General features: G+C 39.3%; 1 protein-coding gene across 5 annotated transcripts in view; it reads right to left on the bottom strand.

Annotated features, from left to right (window-relative positions):
• Positions 1 to 2,244: 2,244 nt before the first annotated feature.
• LOC119731478 overlaps positions 2,245 to 26,982 on the bottom strand; it is a 46,508-nt gene continuing 21,770 nt past the window's right edge. For 4 of the 5 annotated variants that reach the window (XM_038204661.1, XM_038204662.1, XM_038204663.1 and 1 more), the window contains exons 9-13: positions 25,330 to 25,402; positions 23,929 to 24,000; positions 20,671 to 20,841; positions 18,255 to 18,909; positions 2,245 to 9,318 (exon numbers count right to left, since the gene is read on the bottom strand). In XM_038204661.1, coding sequence (XP_038060589.1) covers positions 6,371 to 9,318; positions 18,255 to 18,909; positions 20,671 to 20,841; positions 23,929 to 24,000; positions 25,330 to 25,402 — 3,919 coding nt within the window. In that variant the 3' untranslated portion in view covers positions 2,245 to 6,370. The remainder of the gene's footprint in view (positions 9,319 to 18,254; positions 18,910 to 20,670; positions 20,842 to 23,928; positions 24,001 to 25,329; positions 25,403 to 26,982) is intronic. The other variant, XM_038204665.1, reaches the window with a different exon arrangement.

Here is a 26,982-nt window from a genome sequence, read left to right as displayed (position 1 = left end):
GGCTCTTCCTTACTTTCCCCTAAGATGTTGGATATTATCAGATGTTATTTGGCTGCTCCAAAAATATTTCCTTGCCCCCAATTCCCCCCCCCCCCATTTTAGAGTGTGGCGCCGTAGCACGTCATCAAATGGCTCGATTTGTAGACTAAAAACTATATACATGTACCCCGAAATGTCTTCACGGGCCGCGGGACTTTTTCATTACGCGAACAACGCATTTTATATGTCTTTACTGTACAAACACCCTTTTTATTCCCGTAAGAAAGATCTCTTTTAACCTAGTTCGATAGTGGCTTTAAATGAATGCGTTCCACTCCCACACCAGATTACGCCCTTATTAAGAGGAAAAAATAGCTTTTCCAGAAGATCTGAATGGAAACAAGACTAGGTCTACCCAAACTGAAAAAAACACACCTTTCTACACCCCAGTCAAAAAATGATAATAGGTGATATCAGTTTAAAAAAAAATGATTGCCGTCTTGAAAACCGACCAATTCAGTGGCCAAGAAATGGAATAAAAAAGATTTTGGATATGGCCATTTTCATTTAACCAGAATTTGAATAAAGCTTTTTTGCTTGAGAATAAACATGAGGTGTCTCGGGCTATTGCCAAATTTTCAATAATCAAGATGAAGTGTATAACTATATACTATTATGTATCATCATAAACTACATGTTTCGAGTACGTGTATGATTTATGTCTCAAATGTTTGAAGTCCACACTATCCTTGTTTGTGGCTGTTTGTACCCATCATAACGATTTTTTTTAAAATTGTTCTGAAAAGCTTGGATCATTTTAGTACCCACACACTTAATTCTACGGTACCGGTACTGAATAATATAAAACTCCACTGAACAAATTTAGTGACCATTTTAAAATGACATGTTTGAGATTTTTTTTGGGTTGCCAACAAGGTATACTAAAAAAGTCCCATTATTACATGCACAAAAGAACAGAATCATCTGCAACTACGCCAACAATGGAAGACTTCCATCCTGCATTGCCATGGTGACATTATCATCACTATGGTGATAAAAAGAACACGAAAAGGCCAGTGAACATGTGCCTAATTAGTATCTTCAACCTTGAAATTGATGAATGGCAAATTCAAAGAATTTGTCATTGACCTTTAGATCCTGAGCTCGTTGATCATGAACACGCGCAGAGAGCTGCTGTCTCTCTCCCCCTCTCTCTCTCTCTGTCGAACTACCTTTTGCTAAACATGTTTATGCTAAAAGTAATTAGTATCTATAAATACAGGGGTAACAAGAACATTTTGCACCAATTTGAATGCTAAACATGATCAAAATTAAGCTATTGAGTGTATACATCGATGTATTGAGGCATAAACATGTTCCGAGTAAACGTTGCCTTTGAATTGAAATGAGTTGAATTGAATTGAGGCTTTAATTGGATTAGCAGGTATAGTTTGGGAACCAGGCTGCTAATAATCACCCGAGGGTGGGTATTTATATCCTGGCTCCTGGCTACCTGATTGAGAGGCGATAGAGACTGGCTGGGTTGAAGATCTAAATAAAACCAAACTGGGCACGCCTATCAATAATGCTGACCGAGACGTTGTGAAAAAAGCTTTTTCACTGGTCCACAATAATAGTTGGAATATATGTGCATTGTACATGGCCATATGGCGCAACTCAAGTTGGATATGAGCGATTTCAGCAGTCCACATCAACCACATGCTTTGTACATGGCCACATGTGTACTATAAATCTCAGTTTAGTACTTATTATTGAAACAAGTAACTCGTTTCCCAAATGTCATTGGTTAACAAATCCTGTATTTATATTACTAACACCAATTCTGCTGCAGATGTGGGCTCTTCTGGAATTCTATTTAAGCCACAGGACCTTCAGTCCATCAGAGAGTGGAAATATTACATCACTACTTTTTATATTGTTGCAGCTTGTTGGAATGCGTTGATACCCATCAAAAGGAATCAAATGTTCAAGTAAGGACGGTTAAACAGCAGCCTAGAGAGCACTAACTCAAATCAAGAGTTTGTCAATATACTCACAGAATGTTGAATAAAAAGAATGTTGGTTGAAAATTTACAGAGTCAGTTTGGAGGGAACAGCCCCCCCCCCCCTCAAAAAGGGTAAAAGCATACAATGCAAGATCAGTTCTAGGGTACAAGCCCCAGTTGTATTGGTTAAAGAAAGATATACATGTAAAATAATTACATGAAAACAAAATATTGTATATGAAACTGCAACAACTTGTGATTTAGTGAGATAACATTATTGGTTTATTTCTCACTACTGAACGTTGATCACATTGCCATGTCACCCTGTGAGCTGTGGAAAGTCAAACTTCACAGCCAACATTAGAGCTTTGTAATAAATTCCATAAGCAATGAGTTCACAAGATGTTTTAAGTACGCTTTCCATTACAGATCTCAATGGGCAAAGATAGGATTATAACAGATCTGCCAGACTCTGAATTTACTATGCTTGATTCATGTGTTCATTACAATAACGTTAAAGATGAACTTAAAATACAATGTACATGTAGTTGCTTCATTGAACATGAATAGATATGCATATTGGTGTCCACTTTGTAAAACAGCAACATTTCACATCAAACAAACACAAATCTAAGTCACTATGCTTGAGTAAAAATGAAAAATGAAAAATGAAAAATGAAAAATGAAAAAATGAAGAAAAAAAAAGTGTCCCTCTGTGCCAGGCTGCTCATTTGTATTACAATGCATACACACTACCCCCATCTTTGTAAAACCAATTTAATCAAACCAATTTCATTATTTCTGAATTCAAACAGGCTGGTATGCTTGATTAATATGCAAATGACAAACTTCATCTCATATACTGCTTATACGGTTAAAATATCGACAATATGTCTAGTATTTACCATTTAGCACTTGTAAGTTGGAAGTACACATAAAGCCTATATTGCGAGGAAACTGGGCTATAGTGGGGGGAAAGTGGAAAGTTGCATACAAATTGTGAATCTGGTGTATTGACAACATCCTCATTACTGTGTCAAAGTAGAACTCGCATGCTTCTCATTCAAACCATGTATTTACAGAAGTCTATCCAATACTAATCACACTTTATGAGACTGTACCATTTTTGTCAGCTAGTAGCATCAATACAAATCCATGTTCTTTCTATCAAGTTCTTATTCAATATTCAGCCTTTAAGAAAGAAAAAAAAAGTTACATCAAAACCAGTCCACATAAAATTAAAATATAAAAAGAGCTATATTAACTGATACAAACTACATACAATTATTTCCGACTCAAACTTTTGTCTTGTAATTATCAATTTGTGTAAACATCACAACAAATTTAAAGAGCAACTCCAATGTGAATGGAATACATAATTTGTATGTACATGAATACACTGCTGTAGTTTTGACACCAAAAGTGTCTAGCATGTCGATTAAAAGAAAATGGTAGGCCCTATTAGAAATAAATGTCACAATTTGGTCTGATTTTGATAACTGCCTGGCACTTTACCTATTGCTGAGTGCAGACACTTTCATTTTTTGTTTATTTTGATGACATATGGCTAAAGAAACACTAATACTGATGTTACCAGTTAATTTTAGTAAAACGTATGGCGTTATTTTACCACCAAAAATATTTATTGGAGTTGCTCTTTACAAAAGTGCACTTCTAAAAAGGGATCTATGTACATGCATTTACATTTCAAAAATATATTATGGTAAAGTAAATAAGTGCCAAAGAAATGCTTTTAATGCAAACATATTCTCAAACATCAAAGGTTCTTGTTATACTATGGTATTATTAGGTAAAGAGCTAATATTTCAGAAGTAACAACTTCTGATGAAGGGCAATGATGTTGATTGTGTACAAATAACGTGTTTCTCTTCAAGTATACATCATCAACAATCAGATGAATCTAATCGAGGATTCAGGGATAAGCGCAGAATGGACTTCACAGTGCACAAATCCCTCATATATATGTAACCCACAAGATGTCACATGTAATACTGTTGTGACTTTCATAGTTACTACCTTGCAACCTTTGTCATTTAACTGTCACTGAAAATTACTGGTTGTCATTGTCCCTTAATGAATATCGGTCTATTACAAGTTAATCCCAAACTCACGCTTGGTTTCAATGAAAACCACGTGAACAAAGGAGTGCAATGCCAATTCCAAACATGTCAGAGATTTAGATGTATAATTATGAACTGAGTGAGATTATACCTTTTCCTTACTTTGTGATTGGAAAATGAATAGATAGGGACACAATTATGGCAAATGAATTATTTAGCCATTCATAAATAAATATTGCCATTCATATTTACATATTAAGACAAATGGGATGCATTTTTCATAAGATTTTTTATTAAGATGAAGAATTTATGAATGGCAACAGAGTAGGAAGACCAAATTTTGATCAGTAAAAACCGACAGACCTTAAGGCTTGGCTTCTGTTACCTTACTTTAGCTTGGCACATAAATAATGGCCATAGGCCAACCCATTACAAATGTATTTGTCATTCATTATCTTGGGCAGACGGTGGCTGTTATGAGTAGTAAACATTGAATTTGGTGAAGTCATCTACTGCACCCCTCAAGTACCGGTACAGACTCTATTTTTTTTACGGGCCTAATATTACACCTAGCTCTTCAGAGCAACATACGTGTATATATATATATATATCAGCTACGAAGCCAAAACACTACACGTTGCTACATTTAAGCACCACAACTAGCCATAAGTACATATACATGAAATTACATTTGCAAAAGAAGGTTACCACAAAAAGCACACTTTGTAGAAAAATAAAGATTCATGTATTACTGAAACATTTGTAAAAGTATTAAAAATATATTTTGTCGTTCAGGTTGATAAATGACTCTTTCTTGACTTTCTTATCATTTTTTTCTTTTTTTTAGTTGAACAGATGAACATATGATTCTATCAGATCTAACTAATGATATGCAAGGGCTTTTACAAAACAAGAGGGAAAATGTATAAAGCATGATGCCCAATCATGGTCAATGCAGTGGCAGTACAGTGGTACTGTAAATATTTTCTAAAGAGATATCAATATTTAAGCAATGATGTACCCATAACTAAACACTGGCCATTGTATAGATAAGTGCTGTTTTTTTGGTAGCATTTTATTTCTCAAAACTGCAAGTTGCTCACTGCTGCTCAGAAGGTCAAAGTTCACAAGGAACATTAGAGCTTCTAAATAACTTCAATAGGAAAATTGTTTGCAGAAGCTTTTAAGTACATTGTATGCTATCCATTACATATCATGATGGGCATGGACAAGGTTGCAATAGATCTGCTTAGCTCTGAAATCCCTGAGGCTGATGTATGTGTTCATAAGAAATGTTAAAAAATGAAACAAAATGGTTCCTTTCCATTTGCCTGCACTGTACTCTTGGATTCTGCACCAAGCGTCATTACAACTACATGTACATAGAGGGAAGGTGCAACATTTCAGTCAGCCATTTATGCCCACATTGTTAAGTACATCATGTTTTCAATAGCTCTTTCCAAATACTGCTTAAAAAGATGCCAGTGTCAAAACGTTCCAGGATTAACCACCCATTGTTTGTGAGGTACCACTGACTCGGTTATAAACAGTCATTTGGAAGAGAAAAAAAGGTTTCCGGAAGTGTCCCCCAAACAAAATCTGCATGTGACCAGGTACATGTCTCCATTATCTAAAGCAAATACATCTGATCAGTCACACCATCTGGATAAGCCAGGCAACACGTGTGAGTAACAGAAGTCAATAAAAAATTACACAAACGACACTTTATTAAATTTGTTTAGAATACAATGTGGCATATGGAATTCTTTCGTTTTTAAAATTTTTATTAACATTCTCTTTGAGGTGCATTTATTCATTTAAGGTCTGTAGCATGCTTTAGATTTGTACATTGCAATGGACTACATTAAAAATGTGCACTAAAATGGATGGCAAACATGTCCTTTATTGCAAAGTGCATGTTCAGTGTGCAAAGAAATCCAGCTAATTTTAGCCATGTGCATTTTTTTCTGCAGCCAGTGATCCAACTATATTAAACATAATATCCAAGCATCTCAGCCTTTTGGTATACTAAATAAATGGTTTAAGAATAGAAAGGTGGATATCAACATTTGGTGGAATGTTTTACCTGGTGATTTGACATGCATGCACTCTTTATCCCTCATTATTTATATTCAAATATCTCTAAGGTCATATGTGTCAGGCAACAACAACAAGTAATGATACACGTATCTTGATGCTGTGTGTAATTTTTAACAAGCAAGATATATGTTCTGGTGTCATGGTGACATGATTAAACTCATGATAGGGCAAACCCAGATCATGAATATGTATTGAGTGTACCTGTTAGATGTGATTCAGGTATTTATCTATAATACTATTAGCATACTCTTGGTCTTTCTCAGCCATCATCTTGTGTTTGTAATACCGATTATAGGAGGCAGGTGACATCTTGGACACGTCTGGACTGCTGGAATTTGAAAGAGTACCTGCTTTCTCATACTCTGTATTACTGTTCCCATTGCTTAGACTTTGAATTTTGTCTGGCTTAGGTGAGCATTTGAAATTGCTTTCTTTGCTATTGGCCAAAGACTGAGTATCAGTTATTAAAGACTTAGTTGGATTGGTAGGCTGCACCATGGTTGGATTTTCACTAGATACAGATGAAGCTGCTAGCTGCTCTTCATTCAGGCTATTCATACATTCGCCACTGGCACTGAGGAGCTCCTTTTCAAGCTTTATACCAAATTTTGATCTCAGATACCCAAGCCTTTGAGGTGAAGAGAAATATGGTTTGACAGCACTGCCATTTCCCTCCATTCTACATGTACGTCCATTCACTGATGTCTTTGACTCATCTTTAACATTTCCTTTGTCAAGATAAGATGGTTTCTCTGATCCTGGATCTTCTACTCTTCTCTTTCCAGTGCAGACTTCTTGTGCAATTTTGCGTCGTTCTGGAAGACGAGCAAATTCCTCTTCTGACTCCAAACTATTTGTTCCCGTCTCAGAGTCTTCTGATTGGGCAGAATGTTTGCCTGATGTATTCCAATCACCATAGCTTGCATTAAGTGGACTGCCAACATTTCTACTCCTATTTCTTAAGTCTAGTTTCTGTTCTGAGTAGCTCTTTGGAAAGTCTTCTGAGCCAAGCTTAATTCCTTCAAAATAAGATCCATCAAGCACTGGGTTGGACCTATTCTGCATCCTTCTCCATCTTGAGAAACGTCCTTTGACTTGACCAACTCGCTGTTGATCAAGCAATGATGGTTGTATTACAGGGAGACATTTGGAATCAGAAGTAACTTCTCTCACTGTTTGGTTTGGTTGATCTAAAACATTGGTGATTTCAACATGTCCAATTTCTAAACTTTTCAAGTTGTCTCCTCCTGCTTTCATACTCTCATCTTTATTACCTAGTGTTTCACGTGCAGATGTTGACCTGTCTTCTAATTTTCTTTTCTCTGACGGGGCTGTAGCTCCACATCTTTCATCCAGAGTTGTTGCTCTGTCAGGATTAAGTTTTGCTTTTTGTGTGATTCCTTTCAGGGACTCCATACTGGAATTAACTGCACTAAATCTTGTCTTGTTGGCAAGATGGCTCCTTGATGGGTCCCTTGAAGACTCTCTACTTTCTGCTGCAGCAATGCTGGTCTCCCCTTTACCTTGATCCAAAATATTTTGACCTTGCAATCTTTTTGGCTCTGCATTCACCAACTTAGAATGTCTCTCTCGGCTTTTTCCAATTGCATCACAATCATCTGATGGAGAATCCGTAGCTTTAGCAACAATGAGGTCTCCCAAACTGGGCCTCCTGAATCCCTCAGCAAGCTTGATCTTAGCTATCCCACCTGCTTCCACTACCTCATTTAGAAGGTCAGAAAATGCATTTTCAGTAGCCTGTGAATCCATCTCTGAGTCTACTTCAGTGTCCGTGTCTACCCTTTGAGGACTGACTTGTAAGTATTTATCATCAACAGCAGCTTCACTTTTTGATACAGCAGCCAGGTTTTCTGCAGTCAGACGCTTTGTTTCTTGCTGGTCATTATCCACAAACAAGGACTCTCTTGATGAAGCTGAAGAAAACGTTTTCCGACTTCCAGATCCCTGTTCACTATTTTCACTTAAGATGGAGCTTGAAGAATGTGTGACATCATTACTAACTTGAGTCTCAGCAAGCACCAACTGTTTGTCATGATTTTTCAAACTTAGTGTTTTTGGTTTAGGATTACTGATCATCTTTGTCTCTTGATGTTCTCTTTGCTCATCGATGTGAAGTCTGAAATCATCCAGGAAAGACTGGAACTTGCTGTTTGTATGGATGTCCCAGGCTCTTAGGACCTCATCCAGAGCTGTCTTATTCAGACGATAATGTGTAAGTTCTTGTTTCAACAGCTCTCTCTCCCCTTCAGCTAACTCCACCTTTTCTTCCAAGAGTGCATTTTCTTCCTTTAGTTTTGCAAGGGAGGCAAGGTTCTGGTTGAATCCATCTTGTGAGGATGATTCTAGGACATCCTCCTCAAGTTGCTGTGCCAACTTAACATTTCGTTTTTGAGCATGTAATAAATACTCCTCTAACCGTCTGCATCTGCCAGCCACCGTCTCTACTTCCAAGTGGCTTGTCTCATTGCTCATTCGAAGGAGTTTGCACTCTTTCTCTAGACGGAGGTTTTCCAGCCTAGACACTCTTAACTTTTCAGTGGTGTGATTCAACTTATGTGTCATTTCTTCTTCTGTCTCCTTTAGTCTTACCTGAAGGAACTCTTTCTGACTCTCTAATCTGGCAAAATCTCTCTTCAGAGCACAAAGTTCAGACGTTTCTCCAAGTCCTAGAGAATAATCTGATTGGCCAATTTTGTTGCTGTTAGCCCTTGCTCCTGCAGTTCGCTCTGATCTTGCTTCTTCTGAGACAATATCACTCCCTATCTTTGATTTCATCCTCAAGCTGAAGTTCTCAGCACTCTGGTGTTCAACTTCCATCTGAAGTTTTACAATAGCAGCATTAAGTTTCTCCATTGTCTTTCTATCCACGGCATTGACATTTTTAGCATTTGCAGATTCACGAAACAGTCGCCTGTTTTCGGTTCTTAACATTTCAAGTTCTTGGACGAGTTTAGATATGACTTTTTCTTCTTTAGTACAACCTACTACCTCTTCTTCAAGTTTGGTTTTCAAGATGGCCTCTCGTCGTTGTGTCTCAGTCAGCTCAAGACGAAGATGTTGGCTCTCCTCACCAATAGTGTCTAACAAATGAAGAAGTTCATCTTCTGGGGTGTGGACAATTTGCATGTTTTCTGAAATTAACAAAGAAATGTCTTTATTCAAACAAATTTAGGGAGGAGAAATGTATGCAAATAAGGCCTAGTTTGCGGATTGGTTCTTCCCTCACCCCTAAATCTGAAAACCAGCTTGGAATTCTGTTCAGGCTCACGTTTGTTTCACAGTTTACTTGACAAAATTCACAAGAACACACCTCACAGCCTTTTAAGTGGACTCTGATTTGTGTCACCAGTATAATAAGGTACTATCCCTCAGTCCCTGGTTAATAAAATTGGTTATAACTAGCCCGACTGCTTCTGTCATCTTGAATGACTTAGTCTTGTACTGTTGCTATTAACAACAGACACGGACACGGTCCTAAAAAATCATGTCAGCAAATTTGCAAACTGGAAAATGTCCAACTTCATGAAAATCGTAACCCATACTGCTTTCAGAAATTCATTCATATGATCTACAAGTCTAGGCCATTACTACAACTGTTTTTACTTTCAAAAAATAAAATTTCCAGGTAAATTTGCTCTCGGAATCTAGGTCCCTTCTATCAAGGACGTAACTAACGTATGTGATTGGTCACAACATCATGGGTCAGGGCTTAGAGGATCGCTCTATTATGTGAGAATGCAGTGTGATGGATAATGCCTAATTCTGTGTCTTATTACCCTAAAAGGGCCTGGCTATTTTGATCATCTCTCAGCGGTGGGTGGGGGGGGGGGGGGGAGAGAGGGATCTCGGCCATTGAGTGACGAAATTTTTAAAAACTCAGTACATGCATAGAACAACTCTTCATGAACATACCCACGAAATTTTATGACTATAGGTCAAAGGGTTTTGGAATTATGGCTAATTAATTATTCATATGCATGAATGGTAATTCTGCTCTGTGTACACTGCGAAAATGTTTCGTTGCGTGGCAACCCGTTGTTCGATTTGTATGTTTTTGGTATCAAAAGATGTGCAAGGCTCGAGGCTAAAAGTTAGAACAGCTTGGGGCGTGAAATTGGGTTTTTTTAAAGCTATCGCGGAAAAAGTTGAGGGGGGGGGGGGGCCGAATGGTGTTTTCGTACAATAAAAGAACCAACAGGGAGTGGTACACAAGGCACAGTTTACAAAATAGGAATGGCCGGCAAAAATTCAGCTGCAATTGAACACCCCCCAACTCCCCAGGGGCAAACATCAACAGGATCAAGAACCTCCAATTTTGGGTTGCTTTTTTTAAGTTCCCCCGAACCCTGAAAAAGATATAGGTATGCACCTTCACACAGGATTTTTTGTTATGGTATTCAATTTACTTGGTCGTTTCTTTAAATTTCAATTTTAAATTTGAAGTAATTTCTTTTGACTTTTTTAAAGTGTAAAAATTAATTTTAATGATTTTATACAGTGTGTTATTGTAAGTACTGCCATTTTAATTCAGCCTTATGGCTGCGAGAGTGGCTTCAATAAACCAGAAATGATAATATAATAATAATAAATTAAGGAAATTTAGGCCATCCCCTGGTCATCCACAGTTAAATAATGGTGGTCCTCATGTTAAAACAATTTATTTTGGTGTACAACACAAGTTTTGTGTCCCCCCCTCTTTTTTTAATTTAAGCTTTGCACTCCATCTTAGCAGTGCATCTATACTACAATCACGAAAATGATTCGGGGGCGCTGCCATTTTCCCGACCGGTCTCCGACCGGTCTCCCGTCCCCATCGCGCCTGTTGGCTGCGGGGGATGCGGAACGGGGCCCGGCTATTTTCACCCCATATTTCCCAGAATTCCTTTCCCCATTAAGCCGGCCGCCATCTTGCGTACGGGCCGGTGTCACGTGAAAATTCGACTCCTATGAAAATCGGACCCCTATTTCCCTATTATTGGTTGATCCCTCGCACGTACGTGACAGGTCACTCTCCCAAAATGATCCTAAAAATAGCACAGTATCGTACTCACGCGTGCGCAGGACTACCAATGAGTCCACATTTCATGGAGTCGGATATTCACGCTACACCTGTCGTGCCACGTATACGTATACGTTCGTATAGAGGAGCATGCGCTGCAGCGCATGCAACGGTATTCCATGCAACATGCAAAGCTGAAGGCATGCTTGCCCCACATTTTCTCAGCACTACTAGCTTCGTTTGATGGTCGTTTGATGCATTGATTATGCTACAATTTTCTCTTTCAATGGTAAGTCCGGTTTGTGCTATGACACATTATAGATTATAGTTAGTAGTAATTCTTTCGAACACCTCTGGCAAAGGATTATAAGTATTCTTTCGAACACCACTGCTGGCAATGACAATTGTTGTTTGTGAAAAGTGTGACCCAATCGCGTGGGCCTCGGACATGGCGATCGTGTAGTATTTAGTAGAAGGGCCCGGTTCCTATAGGGAACAAAATCCACTTTAAAAAAGCCCGACCAAAATAGTTGGAGACATTCTCAATAAACAGGTATGTCATAGATAGAGGGCCGGGTTTTGATTTTTTTTTTAGAGAAATTTGGGGGGGGGGGGGAATTACGATGACAGCACAGCGAAAACACGCAACCCGAAAATAAAGATGGCGATTTCTGCGCGATGTGCTGTGAGCACGAATGTCGGACACTTCACCCCATTTCCACGTCGCCCCATGTCACTTCGCCCCTAACCACTTCGCCCCATCCCCACTTCGCCCCATCCCCACATCGCCCCATCCCCACTTCGCCCCATCCCCACTTCGCCCCATCCCCACTTCGCCCCATCCCCACTTCGCCCCAGCCGTTACATGTAAAAAAAAAAATCTCATCTATTTTTTTGGCTTAAAAAAAAACTATTTCAATAGATTCACTAATTGCTAACCAACGGAAAGAATTAGCCCATCACCAAATGAACAATTCATAACCAACCTCTCAAGCTAGGCTCTCCCCTACCGAGAAAAAAGCTTGAAGTAAAAGATCCAACTTTGTTCCCAACCCGGCTATACCAACCCGTCTCCCACTTATCTGAGAACGACAATACCTTTGACATCCTAATTTCACTCTTGGAGGAACCAATCTCATCAATGAAGTTGTAAGTCTCACATATCAGACAAATTTTGACGGAACATTTTCCTCAAGGCAGTGAGTTCCTTTGAACTCACTGACCCATACCTACGGGATTCTTTTGAATCCAGCAGCTGATGATTTTATTTAAGCCATCATTTCTCTCATCTGTGTCTCGAGCACCTCATCAGAGAGTTTGTATTTTCCTGAGTTTCTAGAATTGGGAGCATTTATTATCTGGGGTCTTTGGCAGTTTATTTGGTCTGCACCCCTAGCCTTCCCTTTTTTATACTACATGGGGCGAAGTGGGGATGGGGCGAAGTGGGGATGGGGCGAAGCGGGGATGGGGCGAAGTGGGGATGGGGCGAAGCGGAGATGGGGCGATGTGGGGATGGGGCGAAGTGGGGATGGGGCGAAGTGGTTAGGGGCGAAGTGACATGGGGCGACGTGGAAATGGGGCGAAGCGTCCGACACCCGTGAGCACGCACGGCGCGCAGAATTGTAAGGCACAAACCGCGCAGGAACAATTTATTTGTAGCTATTGTTAGCCGATGTATTTTTTTACAAGTTTTCTTTGTTACTCCTTTACACAGGACTCCCGATGACACCCACATCACATGACCAGCTCCAACCATGCTCCAAGCATGCTCCAGTGCATGCTTCAACCAGTTCCCAAAGCAAGAATCTCGACTCAAGACGAAGACGTGACGTGCTTTTTCTCTTTACCCATTCAAAACACATTTTTCTTCTAGCCATAATTTTATTATTTAGAAGTCATGAAAATGAAATAGTGCAAAAATAACCACTCTTTTCTGCTGTTTTATGTCCATCCTTTTTTAAAGTTATATCCTTGGCTTAGTTGTATCCAAGAATAATTATGGAATGATTACCCGTCTCGCTTGAAAGTCTTTCATGGAATGTTTTTGCCTATGCTAAACAAGCCTGGACCGACGTCCCTTACGAAAATCGCTCCGAAAATTTGCTACAATTATATCCCCTGAGTTTTGTCAAAGTACTACCCTGTATTGAATGCAAATACATTATTACTAAAAAATTTGTGTGTGCATTGTACCTGATTTCATTTTCACAGTTTTGTAATAAATACATTTAACATGTGGTGCTTGACATAATTATGAAGTGCTCCAATATGTCCTTTCTTATAGTTTTACTCTCTTCTGCAAATAAACGTGTTACAATACTTTGCTCTACAACCCCATCACCATAATAAAAACACGAACTGTTATAATGACATTAACTACTACTTAATACATAAAAAACACCCCCTTCACCATAACGAATATAAATTGTTGCCCACTTCCCCGGAAATATAAGTGACCATTCACAGGTGTAACATAAGTAGGCATGGGCGTCGCAAGGGGGGGGGGGGGGCAAGGGGGGCACTTGCCCCCCCCCCCCCCCCCCCCCCCGAAAGCAAAAAAAAAAAAAAAAGAAGGGGAAAAAATGAGTTCAATTTTAAATTTAATGAGTTGGGGGGCTAAATGTCCCTGCCCTTCTCTAAAACTGATAAATGGAGAATGTGTTGAGAAAAACAGGCATTTTTTTGGCAAAAATATGTTTTGCCCCCTCTAGAAAACAAATCCTGGCGACGCCCATGTAAATAGGCCACACAATATCCAACCCCCATCCCCACTGGCTTCCCCCTCCTCTCCTCTGTAGTGAGAACTATGAATACGACGTTGTAAAGGTCAAGATCAAACCGCGTTTCATCTAAACTACCTAATTGTACAGTTGGTGTATACGTCCTTTATGGTTTGGCACCTTGAAAAATCAATGTTCAATTTGACTGGACAATATTCCAGCACAACATTAGTTATGAGCTTTATATACATGTAATGAGACATTGCATGAGACAATCGGTCGGCAATAAATACTTAATTTCATTCAACTGTTGACAGCAAGACCTTCCTAATCGGTGCGCAATTTAAAACAACATTTAAACGGTATGAATCCCAGCACAAACATAAACCTCCACAATATCAGCGATTTCAATATCACCATCTCCCCTCTATAACAAAAACCATTTCTCCCCGTCCCTGGAAATATTTCTCCCCATCCCCGGAAATATTTGTGACATGGTTGACGGGTTGTACGGATATTGGGCGTTCCGACTAGCACCTTTCACCCTAACTAGCCCCTCCCCTATATTGACAATATGTCCTGGACCCTCGCACAATCTCCACAGGAAATTTTATGTGCGCGCACGTTGCTAAACGCAAATACAACTTAGGTGAGACTGATGGCGAGCCCAAATAGGCTCGCGTGCAGCAGAGCGTCTGATTCTTTATTTGACTTAACAGTTGTTTGGAGTTATTGGAGTTATTATCGAGATTTCACTGTATACAGTAATTATTACGAAACAGTCAACTCCACCCATCTAGCGGGTGCCGCGCGAAGCGCGGCATCCCGCTAGTACTCATTATTCTTTTAAATGGTTTACTTGAGAAAACGTTTACACACCTAGGTTGCCCTAGCTGTCATGGACAAGAATGAAATGGAAACCTCTCAAATGGTTGATATTGTACAGTGGAACGTTGCTTTGACAAACATCATGGGATCCATAGAAAATGTGTGTTAAAGCGCTCATTTTTGAGCCACTGGTACATAAAATGGTATTTGTCTGCTAAATACTGCCCTCTTGTGCCCTACTTGAAGTGCACCCTCTTTTGACTGGATATGTTAAATGTTTATTTATTTCCCCTTTTGCCGTTTCGATGTGCAAAAATGTTTCTTGACATACTTTTGAATTTTATTTGAAGTAATACTTTTATGAAGAAATTGCTGTAAAGTTTATGTAAAAAGTTGTTTATTTATAAGGCTTGTGGTTGCAAAGTATGTGAAGTTAAATTATGGATGGAGAAGTTGATGAAATTGACACAATAAGTACAAACATCACAGAGAAGAAGATAAGGGAGTCGGAAAAAGGGAGAGGAATGGCTGGGACAAAGGTATGTTTTGTATTACGTTTTAACCTTTAGTTTTCAAAATCTAACTTTGGAAAAAACCCACTGCGGTGGTTTTCACACATCAGCGGTGCCCTCTTTTGACCAATGGTGAACTGGTATTTCTCACATTCCACGGCCGCATGCGGAGTCATCACAAAACTTCAGCAATGCGTGGTTTTTCCCTTCTGTTTTTGGAGAAATAACAGCCACCCATATCACTCTTCAACATTCAAATAAGATGTAACCGTGGTTCGTTTGAGGTTCAGGAATTACCGGTATGGCTCAAATAGCGTTAAATATAACCAGTTGAGTAGATGTTTTGTTAATCTGTTGACAATGTTCAGTACGATTTGTACATCAACACCGGGAGCCAAGGATGATGTTCAGTGTCCCGAATGTTCAGTGTAGCGGTGTTCCGTATAGCGGCGTTCCACTATACATGTACATTGTACCAGAGTTACAAAAATAGTTACAAAAATATATGTAAGTCAACGGGATGGGCAACTAATGATCACCCTGCCTCTCTTTGGGGTGACAGTCTGAGCACAGAGAGGGTGAAGGATGCCCAACCAGCAGGGGCAAATGTCTGTGCTGTTGACGCATGGTCAAGATTTGAAAGAAATTAACCAGCAGCACAGGAGAGGCACAAATGAGCTCTCCTCATATGACCCATAACCCAGGTGAAAGGGGCTCCTGATATCTACTGTCACTGTCAAATCAAAATGGAAGAATCAATGGATGAGTGCCCCAATGTCAACTGCCCACATGGACAATGGTTTTATTATTCTTGTGTGAACCTGACAGAAGACTCAGCGCCCACAGTGAGAACTGCTTTGTTTTGTTGTACCCAAGTGAACATGTACATGTACATGTAAGATCGAGGATGACCAAGGCGAAGTTTAGGCACACTAAAACAGGGTCAAGGTCTCAACGGACAACAAGAGAGAATAATTGCAAGTCACACATCAGTCTCTGTCATGGTCTCAACAACATGGTATGGTCTCAACAACATGGCATGGTATCAACAACATGGCATGGTATCAACAACATCATAAGAAAAGATGCAAAATGACGGACCTACATGTAGGATGATTAGGAACTGGAAGCACAATTTGATAACATTGGTGGCAATGTAATCACACCTAGTACACTACTCTTGCCATCAGATTATTGAGTGATGTTCGCGGAGCAGCATCACCGCGTTTGGTACAATAGCTGTTGTGGTCCAAGAGAGTGAACACTAAGGGAGGGGAAGGATGGAACATTGCCTGTGATCTTCACATGGACCACCTAAACAACTATTAGAAAGGTAAGAGTCATTTAATAATAGACGCAGTTTTTTTTTCTTCAATATTTTAATAACAGCTATGGAGTAACTGAATATTTTACAGAGCTTAACTATAACTCCCTACTGTCTTTTACTAAGTAGTGGACCAAGTCTGCCAAAATCCATCAATCACACTGCTTCCAATGCATGCTTTGCTTAGGCCTCCAGGCCCAAGTCCGACTACTCCGTCAATATTTAGTCAAACCAGGCCTGCAGGACCAAGTCCCCCCCCCCCAATCCACCAAAATGGGGGGGGGGGGATGGATTTTCATGGAGTCGGGAGGTTAGGGTTGATAATAGGAATTGGTGGAGGAAAATCCCCATTTAAATCAACTATTTTGAAGAAAAAAAAGACTACTTTGTTGAAGTAGCTTAACAGAATTTGGTTACTTTGGGATAGTTTGGAACAATAAGTAGGAGGTCTGTTCGTACAAGTGGCCACTGAAATTTATTGAACTGTATCAACGTCTATGTTTGTATATATCTTTTAGTCCACAGATATTCAAATATTGATGACCAATGGCAATTTGTTTTGTCTTTTTTGTGAAACCCCCCTCCCCCACACAGCGAGTGACAGATCTGAGGAAACAGTGGCTCGGCACAGCCTATGATTGGGCAGTGAATAGAGATAACAGACGCCTTTGACAAGCATGTCATGCAAATTCAAGATAAGAGATACAAGAAAACCGGTCGCAACAACAAGAGAGAGAACTTTGAAGAACTGGTACAGTACCTCGTAACGTATAAAGTATGGGGTGACATGCATGTACCAGGAAGATTCCACCAGAGTTTGTCAAACCTAAGCCATGAACCGTACAAGTACGTCAAACTGGGTGTCCTCAGATCAAGGATCGAAAAACACAGGGAAGGACTTGGCCAAGCACCGTATGGATATGCTTTTGATCAAATACGTTTGATGTAAGTCCTGCAGCTATCTTTGCTAATCACCTGGCTGAGCCCCCCCCCCCCCCTCGCATTCGGGTTATTACAACTAGTCTGGTTTTAACCAACAACTGCTTGGCTCAGCCACTATTTGCAACTGGTACTTCGTCAGTAATGATGCCACTTTTTTTCCGTGATACTGAGGTCATAATGCAATGCATCAAGGTTTGTTTCTTGAACTTAAGTTATGGCAGTTATGAAACCTGTATTCACTCAAAACCGTCCACATGCTGTGCATTTGTGATTGATTTTAGTTTTCCAGTGTTTAAATATTTGTCCTAAACTTTAATATGGATGTACATTTTTCAGTGGTTCATGTTGTTTTCCAATGCTACATGTGTTATCCAACAATTCAGTTTACTGTTGCCTGAAATATTTTTGTCTACTGGCTTAGCCTATTCATATTCAAGTCTTAAGACAAAGAATTAGGTATCCATCACACTGCATTCTCACATAATAGAGCGATCCACTAAGCCCTGCCCCATGATGTTTTGACTAATCACATCCGTGATTTATGTCCTACATGCATGCACTCCAACATGACGGGCAGTCGGGACATGCAGTGTGGCTTTGGAGAGGAACACATATGGTTGCCCAAGTGCACAGAGGGTGGGTTCTTCGTCACTACAGTAGTGTTCTTTACATCGCTAGTGACATAATATCCCTATTTATAAATGAATAATATAACATTTCAACCCTCTTCACTACCACTAACCTTCCTTCAGAGTGTCCCTGCATCTTTCATCTTTTTCATCTTTCTTACATCCCTTGCTCTCCTCTAGGATGCTTTGTTCATCTCCTGGGGAGGTCTCACCCTGGTTCCCAATCTCTTCACGTCTTGATACCTCATTGTACAGTAAGCTTGAAGACTCCAAGTGATTAATGTTCGCATTTCTTATCATATCACTGTCTTGCAAGTCTCTTGTATGTAAGACAAAATCTTCATGTCTCCTCTCAACATATCTTGCTTTGTTCCTTGGCATTGTCGCAACAGTTGCATTTCTGAAAGTGTCACTGTTCAGTTTTGGTTGTTCTGTTCTGGAGGGAACATATACAGCACTGGGCCTTTTTCTCGCATCCACTGTGTGCTCTCTCAACTCTTGTAACCTCGACGATGTAATACTTGGAAGACTGGATGAAGATGATGGGTCAGCAGTTATTGAGATTCCAGAGTCACTCTTCTCAGGTGTAATGTCTTGGCTGTTTCCATGACTAGGTGAAGTGTCACCTGATGGTGTTTTGTAGCTAGAGATATTGGATGCATATTGGTGGTGTGGAGGTTGTGGTGTTGACAGATGTGAGAAGTTGGTTAAAGAGGAACGTTCACTGTAAACTGAGTTAGCTACAGACAGGATACTTGTATTGGGAGACTGGATACAGGAAAAGGGAAAAAAATAATATGAAAACAATTTAACAATATACTTTTTTAATCACAATTTTTAATCACAATACCTTTTTGGTAAAGCACAGAGGTGGAGAGAAAAATGTTCTTCAAAATGCGTACATGATAATAAAAAAAATTATATCTAGATGAATCAAAGTCAATGATTGGTAGGACGTAAATAAATCTCACACAAACAACTCTACATGAAGATCAACAAATAAAAATGAGAGACATTATGCTGCTAAAAAAAGATTCACCTTTAGTTATCTCATTCATCCAAATTGTTAAATTTGCTTGAAATTTTCAGTAATACAGACTCTGTGCAATACAATATGACTATCAAGGAAAATTAAAGCATGTATTTAACAACTATTTCATATGCCCTCTCCCTTAAATGTACTTTTCAGACCACCAAATAAATAGGATGCATTAAGAGAAAGGGGTTTTATGAAGCATAAATAAGTAGAAGTAGTAAAAAATAACCACACACACACATTAACACACACAAATGTTAGTAATGAAATGATGTGGTGCAACCAAACATGCCAAATGATATCCATGTATACATCCAAGTATGAGTACTTTGGTTACTGAGAAACAATGATCGAATTACCCATCATATGTGGAAGTTGATTTGCACAGATTCAATTTACATTTAGTACAAGCAGGCCATGTTTTTTTTTCACTTAGAAAGGATTTACAATTTATCCTGAACAGCACTGCTACCCGCAGTAGTAGGACTAACATTTTACAGCCCAAATAATTCTGCAAGATACATGCCCCACACACAGCTCAAAAGCCTGGCAGATATAGGTCATTTAGGTTCATAGATTTCTGCGTCACTTACAAGCACTGCTTAGACCTGTACTTAAATGTAAGCTAACTCGAAGTACAATTTGGCAGTTGTAGCAGAGTTGTGAACATTATACAGACCAAGTTCATATGTTTCAGTGCCATAACTGTTGTGGTATTGGGGACAGAGGGTCAGGCCACATTTTCTACAATGTTGTTACCTGTGGCCGAATTCCTTACATGAAAGAATTCTTCTCTTAAATGCAAAAACACAAGTTATGGAAGGGTTACGTGCACTACAAATGAGCTTGTTATATCACGGTGTTAGATTGAGAAATGTCCATGGTTGAGAACTATTCATGTGACTACTGAAAAAATGTTGTGTATGACAACCTGATGGACTTTGGAACATTTTCATTCCCGCTGCTTTGTAGAACACAGCTATTAGACCCTGAGTGCAAGGTAATGTTACCCAGGGCATGCACATGTCAACATGGACTCGCGTGCGAGTCAACACAGATGCGCATTTCATCAAAGGATTGGACTCTTCAATTAAAATGTATAGGGGTGTGAAAACAGAAAAAATCTTGCCATGAAGACTCAAAAAAAAAGTGAAAAAAAAAAAACCCGACCATAAAACCATGGTATAACAAAACAATTGTTGTCTGTTGTGATATACATGTAGTCCATGGGTTTTGTATGCCCCCCTGGCAAAATGGCATCCTCGGATTCACCTCAGGTGCCATTCGCACCGGTCGGGCAAAACAAAATGCCTTGGACTACTTCACAGCAGGCAACAAGTGCATAGTGTGTTAAGGGAACAACATGCTACATCTAGGAGAATAACGATTGTTATTTTACTGCCTCCACCTCACTCTCTAGGATGTTAAATGGAAAGAGGAAGAATTGGTAAAGATCAAAATCTTGAAGATGGCTACAAGTCATCAGTACACACCTCAGAGACCACACCCCGTGATAACTGGGTCCAGGGGTCAACACAAAATGGACATGATGCAACCCTGTCCATCCTTATAAGCCTCTTGCTATTGCCAATTCTGCATTTCCGTAGTAATGACTTTTTTCTCATAAACCTAAAGGTGTTGGTTTTGGTCAGTGCAAGTGTTATCTGCAAAGTGAGTTGTGCATTCAAACATAAATCAATTAATACACATACACATTCAGTCAAAATTAAAAAAAATTAAAAATTGAACATTTCACAAAGATGAGGGAAATCTCAGAGGTTGTTTTTAAAAAATACTTAAGCATTGAAAAGTAAGCATCCCATTGAAATACATACATAGATGAGTCTTGAAATGTATGCAGTATTCATGAAATATTTGTATGAAGTATCCCATTATTAATATCTTTTACATCCTACATGTATAAGGAATGCAATAAAACATTGCCTGCCCTACCAATTCAATTTACAAGTGTTATGACATCCAACTAACTTGGGAGATGGCGTATTACACAGGGAGTCTCAAAATAAAGTATACCCATTTTTAAATGTAAAGTATCAGAAATGTACTGACTATTTCAGAAAGAGGAGTATGAGGAAAAGGCCAGGATGTCCTCTATCCAATGGTATCAACTTCATTACCTCAGTGCCATGGAAGGAGGAGCAAACAAGGCCTCTTTATGAAAGAGGTCAAAATCAGCACTGTGACAACTTAGAACACAATGGAACAGTGATGATAGGGACAATGATTATTTGCTTCATTGAAGGAATGAAATGAGACAATCTTTCTCATCACTCGATGATAAATTGATGGTCCTGTGCCCTCAACATGACTGCCAGTTCTGGCAATGCACAGCTCACATTGTCGTCTCATGTCTCTGACATCACGTCTTATCATTCCTCGGTCTTGACACAGATTCACCTCATCCTCTATCCCGGTTCTTAACTCTTGCATGTTAGCCGGGGATGTGGTGAAAACCTTGTCTTTCAAGTGACCACACAAGTGAAAGTCACAAGGGGTGATATCTGATGATCTTGGGGCCATTCAACTTGGTGGACTAACAAAATCACCCTGTTACCAAAAGCTCTGCCAAACGATGCCACACAGCAACAAGTCTGTGTGACAGTGCCTGAGCCTACCACACCCCTCTGAAGCTCCACGTCAGTGTCTTGGAAAGATCAGCTTCATCTGTGGTACCATACAGTCATTGGTCATTATACAAATATTGAGTGGCTCAGCGTGGAATGGGAGGAATATTATCGCAAGGTACAATCTGGACTTGGAAAAAGTCCAGATTTTACCAAACGATAATATTCCTCCCATTTCACAATTTAAAGCCACTCAATATTTGTTTTACATAACTGACATATATAGCTCCTTGTCATTTGATATATTTGAACTTTTATTTCAATACAAAACTGAAGGAAAATGTATTTTTTTCTTTGAAACCACCCCTTCACGAAAATGTTTGAACCCAACGTTGTAGCGCTTGTTCTTTGGAACAATACGCGCTACGCGCAACGGTGAACGCGCAAACCAGCATGCATTTGCACACAAATACCGCGTCGTGATCCTAACTTTTTAATAGTATTTCCCATTCCCCATGGGCGGATAGTACTTTCTGAGCCGCGGCGTGAATGGAAGCAATAACGAATGTCACATGAAGAGAGTTCTACCAATCAAATGACAAGGTTATATAAATCCAGATATGCCTACATTAGGCAGGCCTGGCATACCATAAATTCTTAAGTAACAGCAAAAGAATAACCTCTGTCTGCCCTTTGCCACCCAGGTAAAAACTTGTCACTTTGCTGATTTTGCCCTCTTTCATAGAGGCCATATTTGCTCACCTCAGTCAACCATGGCAATGACATCATGAGTTTTAATAATATCATTAGATTGAGGACATCCTGGCCTTTTCCCTTGTATAGTTGCATATTTCCCAAATATTCTGTGCATTTCTGATAATTTACATTTAAAAATGGGTATACTTTATTTTGAGATACCCTGTACATGTTCATGAATTTTCAGTTTAGTGTATGCATGTTTTGCAGAATAAAACCTGTACTATACAGCAAATACTGAGTGCACGCATACAAATGTATAATAAACATGTACAATAAAAATGTGATAATTGAAGATTTTTGTTGTACAAATTGTTTTTATGTCGAAACAAGTTGAGTTGCAATATTCTGCGCTGAATTTTGTTTTTGTTTGTGGTCAAGTCAGAGCTTTATTAAAAATACATACCCATTTCATATAATTGATTGAATTGATTGATATGCATTGCTATCTTAGTGCCATTTATGATGTATATGGTCTATGCAGGAGCAGGGGTGATGCATTTGTCATCTTCAGGTAAGCAGAATAGCAGGGTATTAAAAGGTAAGTGGGACACTTTGAATTGTTTGCATACCAAGTGTAATACTTCAGTTAGTAGGGCGCTTGAGGTTTAACGTGACTTACACTCATCAAGCTTAAGAGTTTAGTCCTGCGTGGTCATTCTCTACATTTTATTCCGCTTCCTGCTAATGTAGGACTTTGAAAACCCTGGATGCACTACATCCTTCCTCTACGAGTGATTATGTAAAGCAAAGTACTAACCCAACAAATAAAAAGTTTGAAGTCATCTTTAAAGGTACTTGAATGACATTACAAAGTTAAGAAGTACCACGGACATGACAAATGTCCCACTTGGAACCCTCACTTTATAGAATGACCCTGCTGAATGACCCTGCTGCCAATTGTCAAATCTTGTCAATTGGGACGGCAAACAAATGAATGCATGACACATGGCAATGTTTGGTTTTAAAGTGCTTCATAATTCTGACAGGTTTTGACAAATATTTTTACAGGCACCAGAAAAAAAAATTCTAGAGAAAACAAGTTATTTTTTAACGTGCACTCCCCCAAACAAGGATATGTCATTGCTTAACAAATGTTTCAGGTTTAAAAACATAAAATCAGGCAAAATATCATTCAGAAAAGACTTTTGATGTCATCAGCATTGAATTAACTGCCTATTACTCTCTAACCATGTCAACACTAACGCTAGTCTCAACTTCGTCAAAATGACTAACATCTGTATGTGGTTCTGTTACACTGGTTGGTATTCTGTTACACTGGCATGACGGATTGCCAGGCTAGATTCATCAAGGATGCTAGTAGGGAACTTCGGAGTCTCAGGAAACATCTACATTGTAATCAATATCCTATGTGTGTCAATATAACCCTCAATTTCCAGTGCCACTCACCTGCTTCTTTGTTGATATTTTGATAAATTCATCTTCATCTGAAGATAGCGAGCTGGAAACAAGCATAGACACCTAAGAGAGGAAAACAACAATCATCTTCATTAAGAGGGAACATGTTAACATTATACTGCCCCAACACACCCTTTTTAAAATAAAAGCTTTAGCATGAAACTGTTATCAGGGGTTAATATGGTATGAAAAAGAATTCTATGGGATATCTGTGGTTGCAAGGGCAACCTGTTACAAAAACTTGGTTATAATACATTTTGGGTTTCTTTTTATACTCAGCGCTCTATTCAGTCGCTGGTGTGGGACTCTTAGTTTTCAAGATGGCACCCATATACATGTACTTTACTTTCCAATCCGAGAAAACAAAGCTAGCATGACACTCATAAATTCCATGACAGGCCTACAATAAGCTGACTTAAATTAAAGGTAGATCAGGCATGATCCCCTTGAAAACATTAATAGAGTCATCCTAAGGGGGCACATATAGAGTTAAGGCTTCCATAGGTGTAGCGCTCATTTTTTTTGGGGGGGGGGGGGCGCAGAGAACTAGGCGACTAACCCTCCCGAAGCAAATTAATAGATTCACACATATAAAAGAAATTAGCTTTTGACAATGGCGAAATGACTTTTTTCTTACCCACCATAGTTATTTTTAATGAAATTATAATCAGAAATCTGACTAAAACCGGAAGATCATCATGCCTGAGGTAATCTAGAATTTGACAACAGCTTGTTAAACGCATGCTGCTCTTTTGTCATGAATACTTGCGTTGCAATCTCAAGATAACAGAAAAGATAAAGAAAACACACAACTTTTGCACTGTCCAACACTCATTGTTGCTTTCTTTTTTTTATCGTTCCCCAAGTCTCTAGACTGGTTTCCGATCCTTCCATTACCATTTCGGCATTTATCACCTACAAATATGCTTTCCAGAAATTTGGAAATATTCGGTGTAATTGTAGGCCTACATACATTTGGGCGCCAAAAGTAATGTTTTTGTATAACCGAACGTGTTCAATATAATGGCGTTCTTTATAGTGGCATTCTACTGTACGTAGAAATATGAACAATACACCACGGAGTATACAGTGTTTAAAAAATATGTCGGTAAGGGCAAATCCCAATATTGAATTTGAACTATGAACAACGTCCTGTCTTCTTCCATAAAGTACCTCGGTTCTTATAGGGTAAAGCAAGAGGTTTACCCAGATGTCAGTTGTCAGACAAGTGGCTTATAATACATCACTTCCCCTAGCAAGAACTGATATCCTATAAAAGGTGCTATCAAATCATGGTACATGTACTAGTCAAAATGTAAACTGGATTTGCAGCTCAATGACATTCAGTTCAAGTATCAACTGATGATATGACAGAGGCATATAGAGACTGACCTTTCTCTTGAGTAATGCAATGTAAATCATGAGGGAATGTTCATCTCCTGTCCCATTGATCACATCAGCTGGCCTACAGATAAAACAATATCAACATGCCAACATCAGTTTGTTACCTGAATGGATAGCAAATCAAGTAAGTCAACACAAGATGTCTTCTATATAGCTTGGCATACAATGTTTACCTACATGTACAATAATGCAGTAACAACTGGCATTTATGTAACCTTCTCACAAAGATCAGAAAGTGAATACTTCCTAGTAGACCGTGGGCCAAGTGCCAAAAAGCTGTTAAATCGTGACGCACCTAACGCAGCTACTTTCTGTTCAAACTGTCTAAACGATATAAATACAATTTATGATTTAAAGGATGTTCTTCCAGGTGTACGTTTGCAGGTTAGTGAGCCATAAAGGGATAATCAACATCATTTTTTCGCCTTTTTTTCGTACCGAGTGTGGCTGTAGTCTGGTGTGGATCGAAATGGCTGTGTAACGTCTGGGGATCAATCCTAGTTTCCATGCGACCGATTCATTGTTTACGTGAATTCAGCCGTGCGTTGCAGACTACCACCACTGAACACGGAAGTATCATGATGCGATATGCATGTCGCGTCGACGCAGCATCACAGATCATAAACAATGCTTGAATCCACGACACCAATGACGAAATCGATCAGAGATTACTGTACCCTGTCCTTTTCTAAGATTATTTAGAACAACATTGAACATTTTTGCGAACATTTCTGGCCAGTTGAAGTCGTTCATAACTCGTTTATGGCTGCACTTTTTCAAGGGATCATATCGGAGGTAAGCTTTACCGATCTTGCACACAACCGAATACAAACTACAGGCGTGAATGAAGATCATGTGGGACTTAAAGAAATCGGACTTGGTATTTAAGAGTGTCCAAATGTCCTTCTAGTTGGAGGGGTGAAGTGAACGATTTAGCTTACAAGACAAGTCCTATACTTTGAATAGGATTTTTCTTCTGGGAATGTTGTGTTGTTCATTGCTTAGTGGGGTTTGTTATTTGGTTATAAATTATTTGCCCACCCCCACCCCCAGGTCTGATGATCATGTTGGGCTTTGGTCACGTTTTTCAGGCCCTAGGGTGGGGATTTTGGTCACTCAAAAACATTGTTAGCATTATCATACAAAATGCAATGATGATCAATTGTGCACCCCACTCTTGTAGGTTGGGGATTATCAGCAAAATATTGTCTGAGGGGTGGGGGATTTTATCACTCCAAAAGTGACAATCACGCGGGGGTGGGGGGGGGGGGGTGGTGGCAATTATGCGCATCAATGACACTTGTTTTGATTTTTGACTGAAAGCTAAAACTGCCCCTGAAGTTTTATGGAAGGGGGTGGGGATGGTTGGATGAAGGAAAAGTTAAGTCCACGTTTGTCTTCGTGTGCCACAACAATGGATAAATGTCCCCTCCCAAAAAAACCAAAGGCTTCTTGTGTTTTCACAAAAAAAGGAAACAATTAAGTAGTGGATTAACAAAACAAACCCCAACCCTGAAAAAGGGACAAAAATGAAAAAAAAATCAGCCTCGTTTTCATTTCCTTTGCTTTAAATTACATTTAGTAAAAACAATTGTGATATTTGTTGTTTTCAAACCATCATGGTCATAAGAATGGATTAAC

This window comes from Patiria miniata, unplaced genomic scaffold (genome assembly GCF_015706575.1).
Source record: "Patiria miniata isolate m_02_andy unplaced genomic scaffold, ASM1570657v1 HiC_scaffold_23, whole genome shotgun sequence".
Taxonomy (NCBI): domain Eukaryota; kingdom Metazoa; phylum Echinodermata; class Asteroidea; order Valvatida; family Asterinidae; genus Patiria; species Patiria miniata.
Note: the sequence above shows the minus strand (reverse complement) of the source record. Positions and strands in the feature narration are given on the sequence as shown.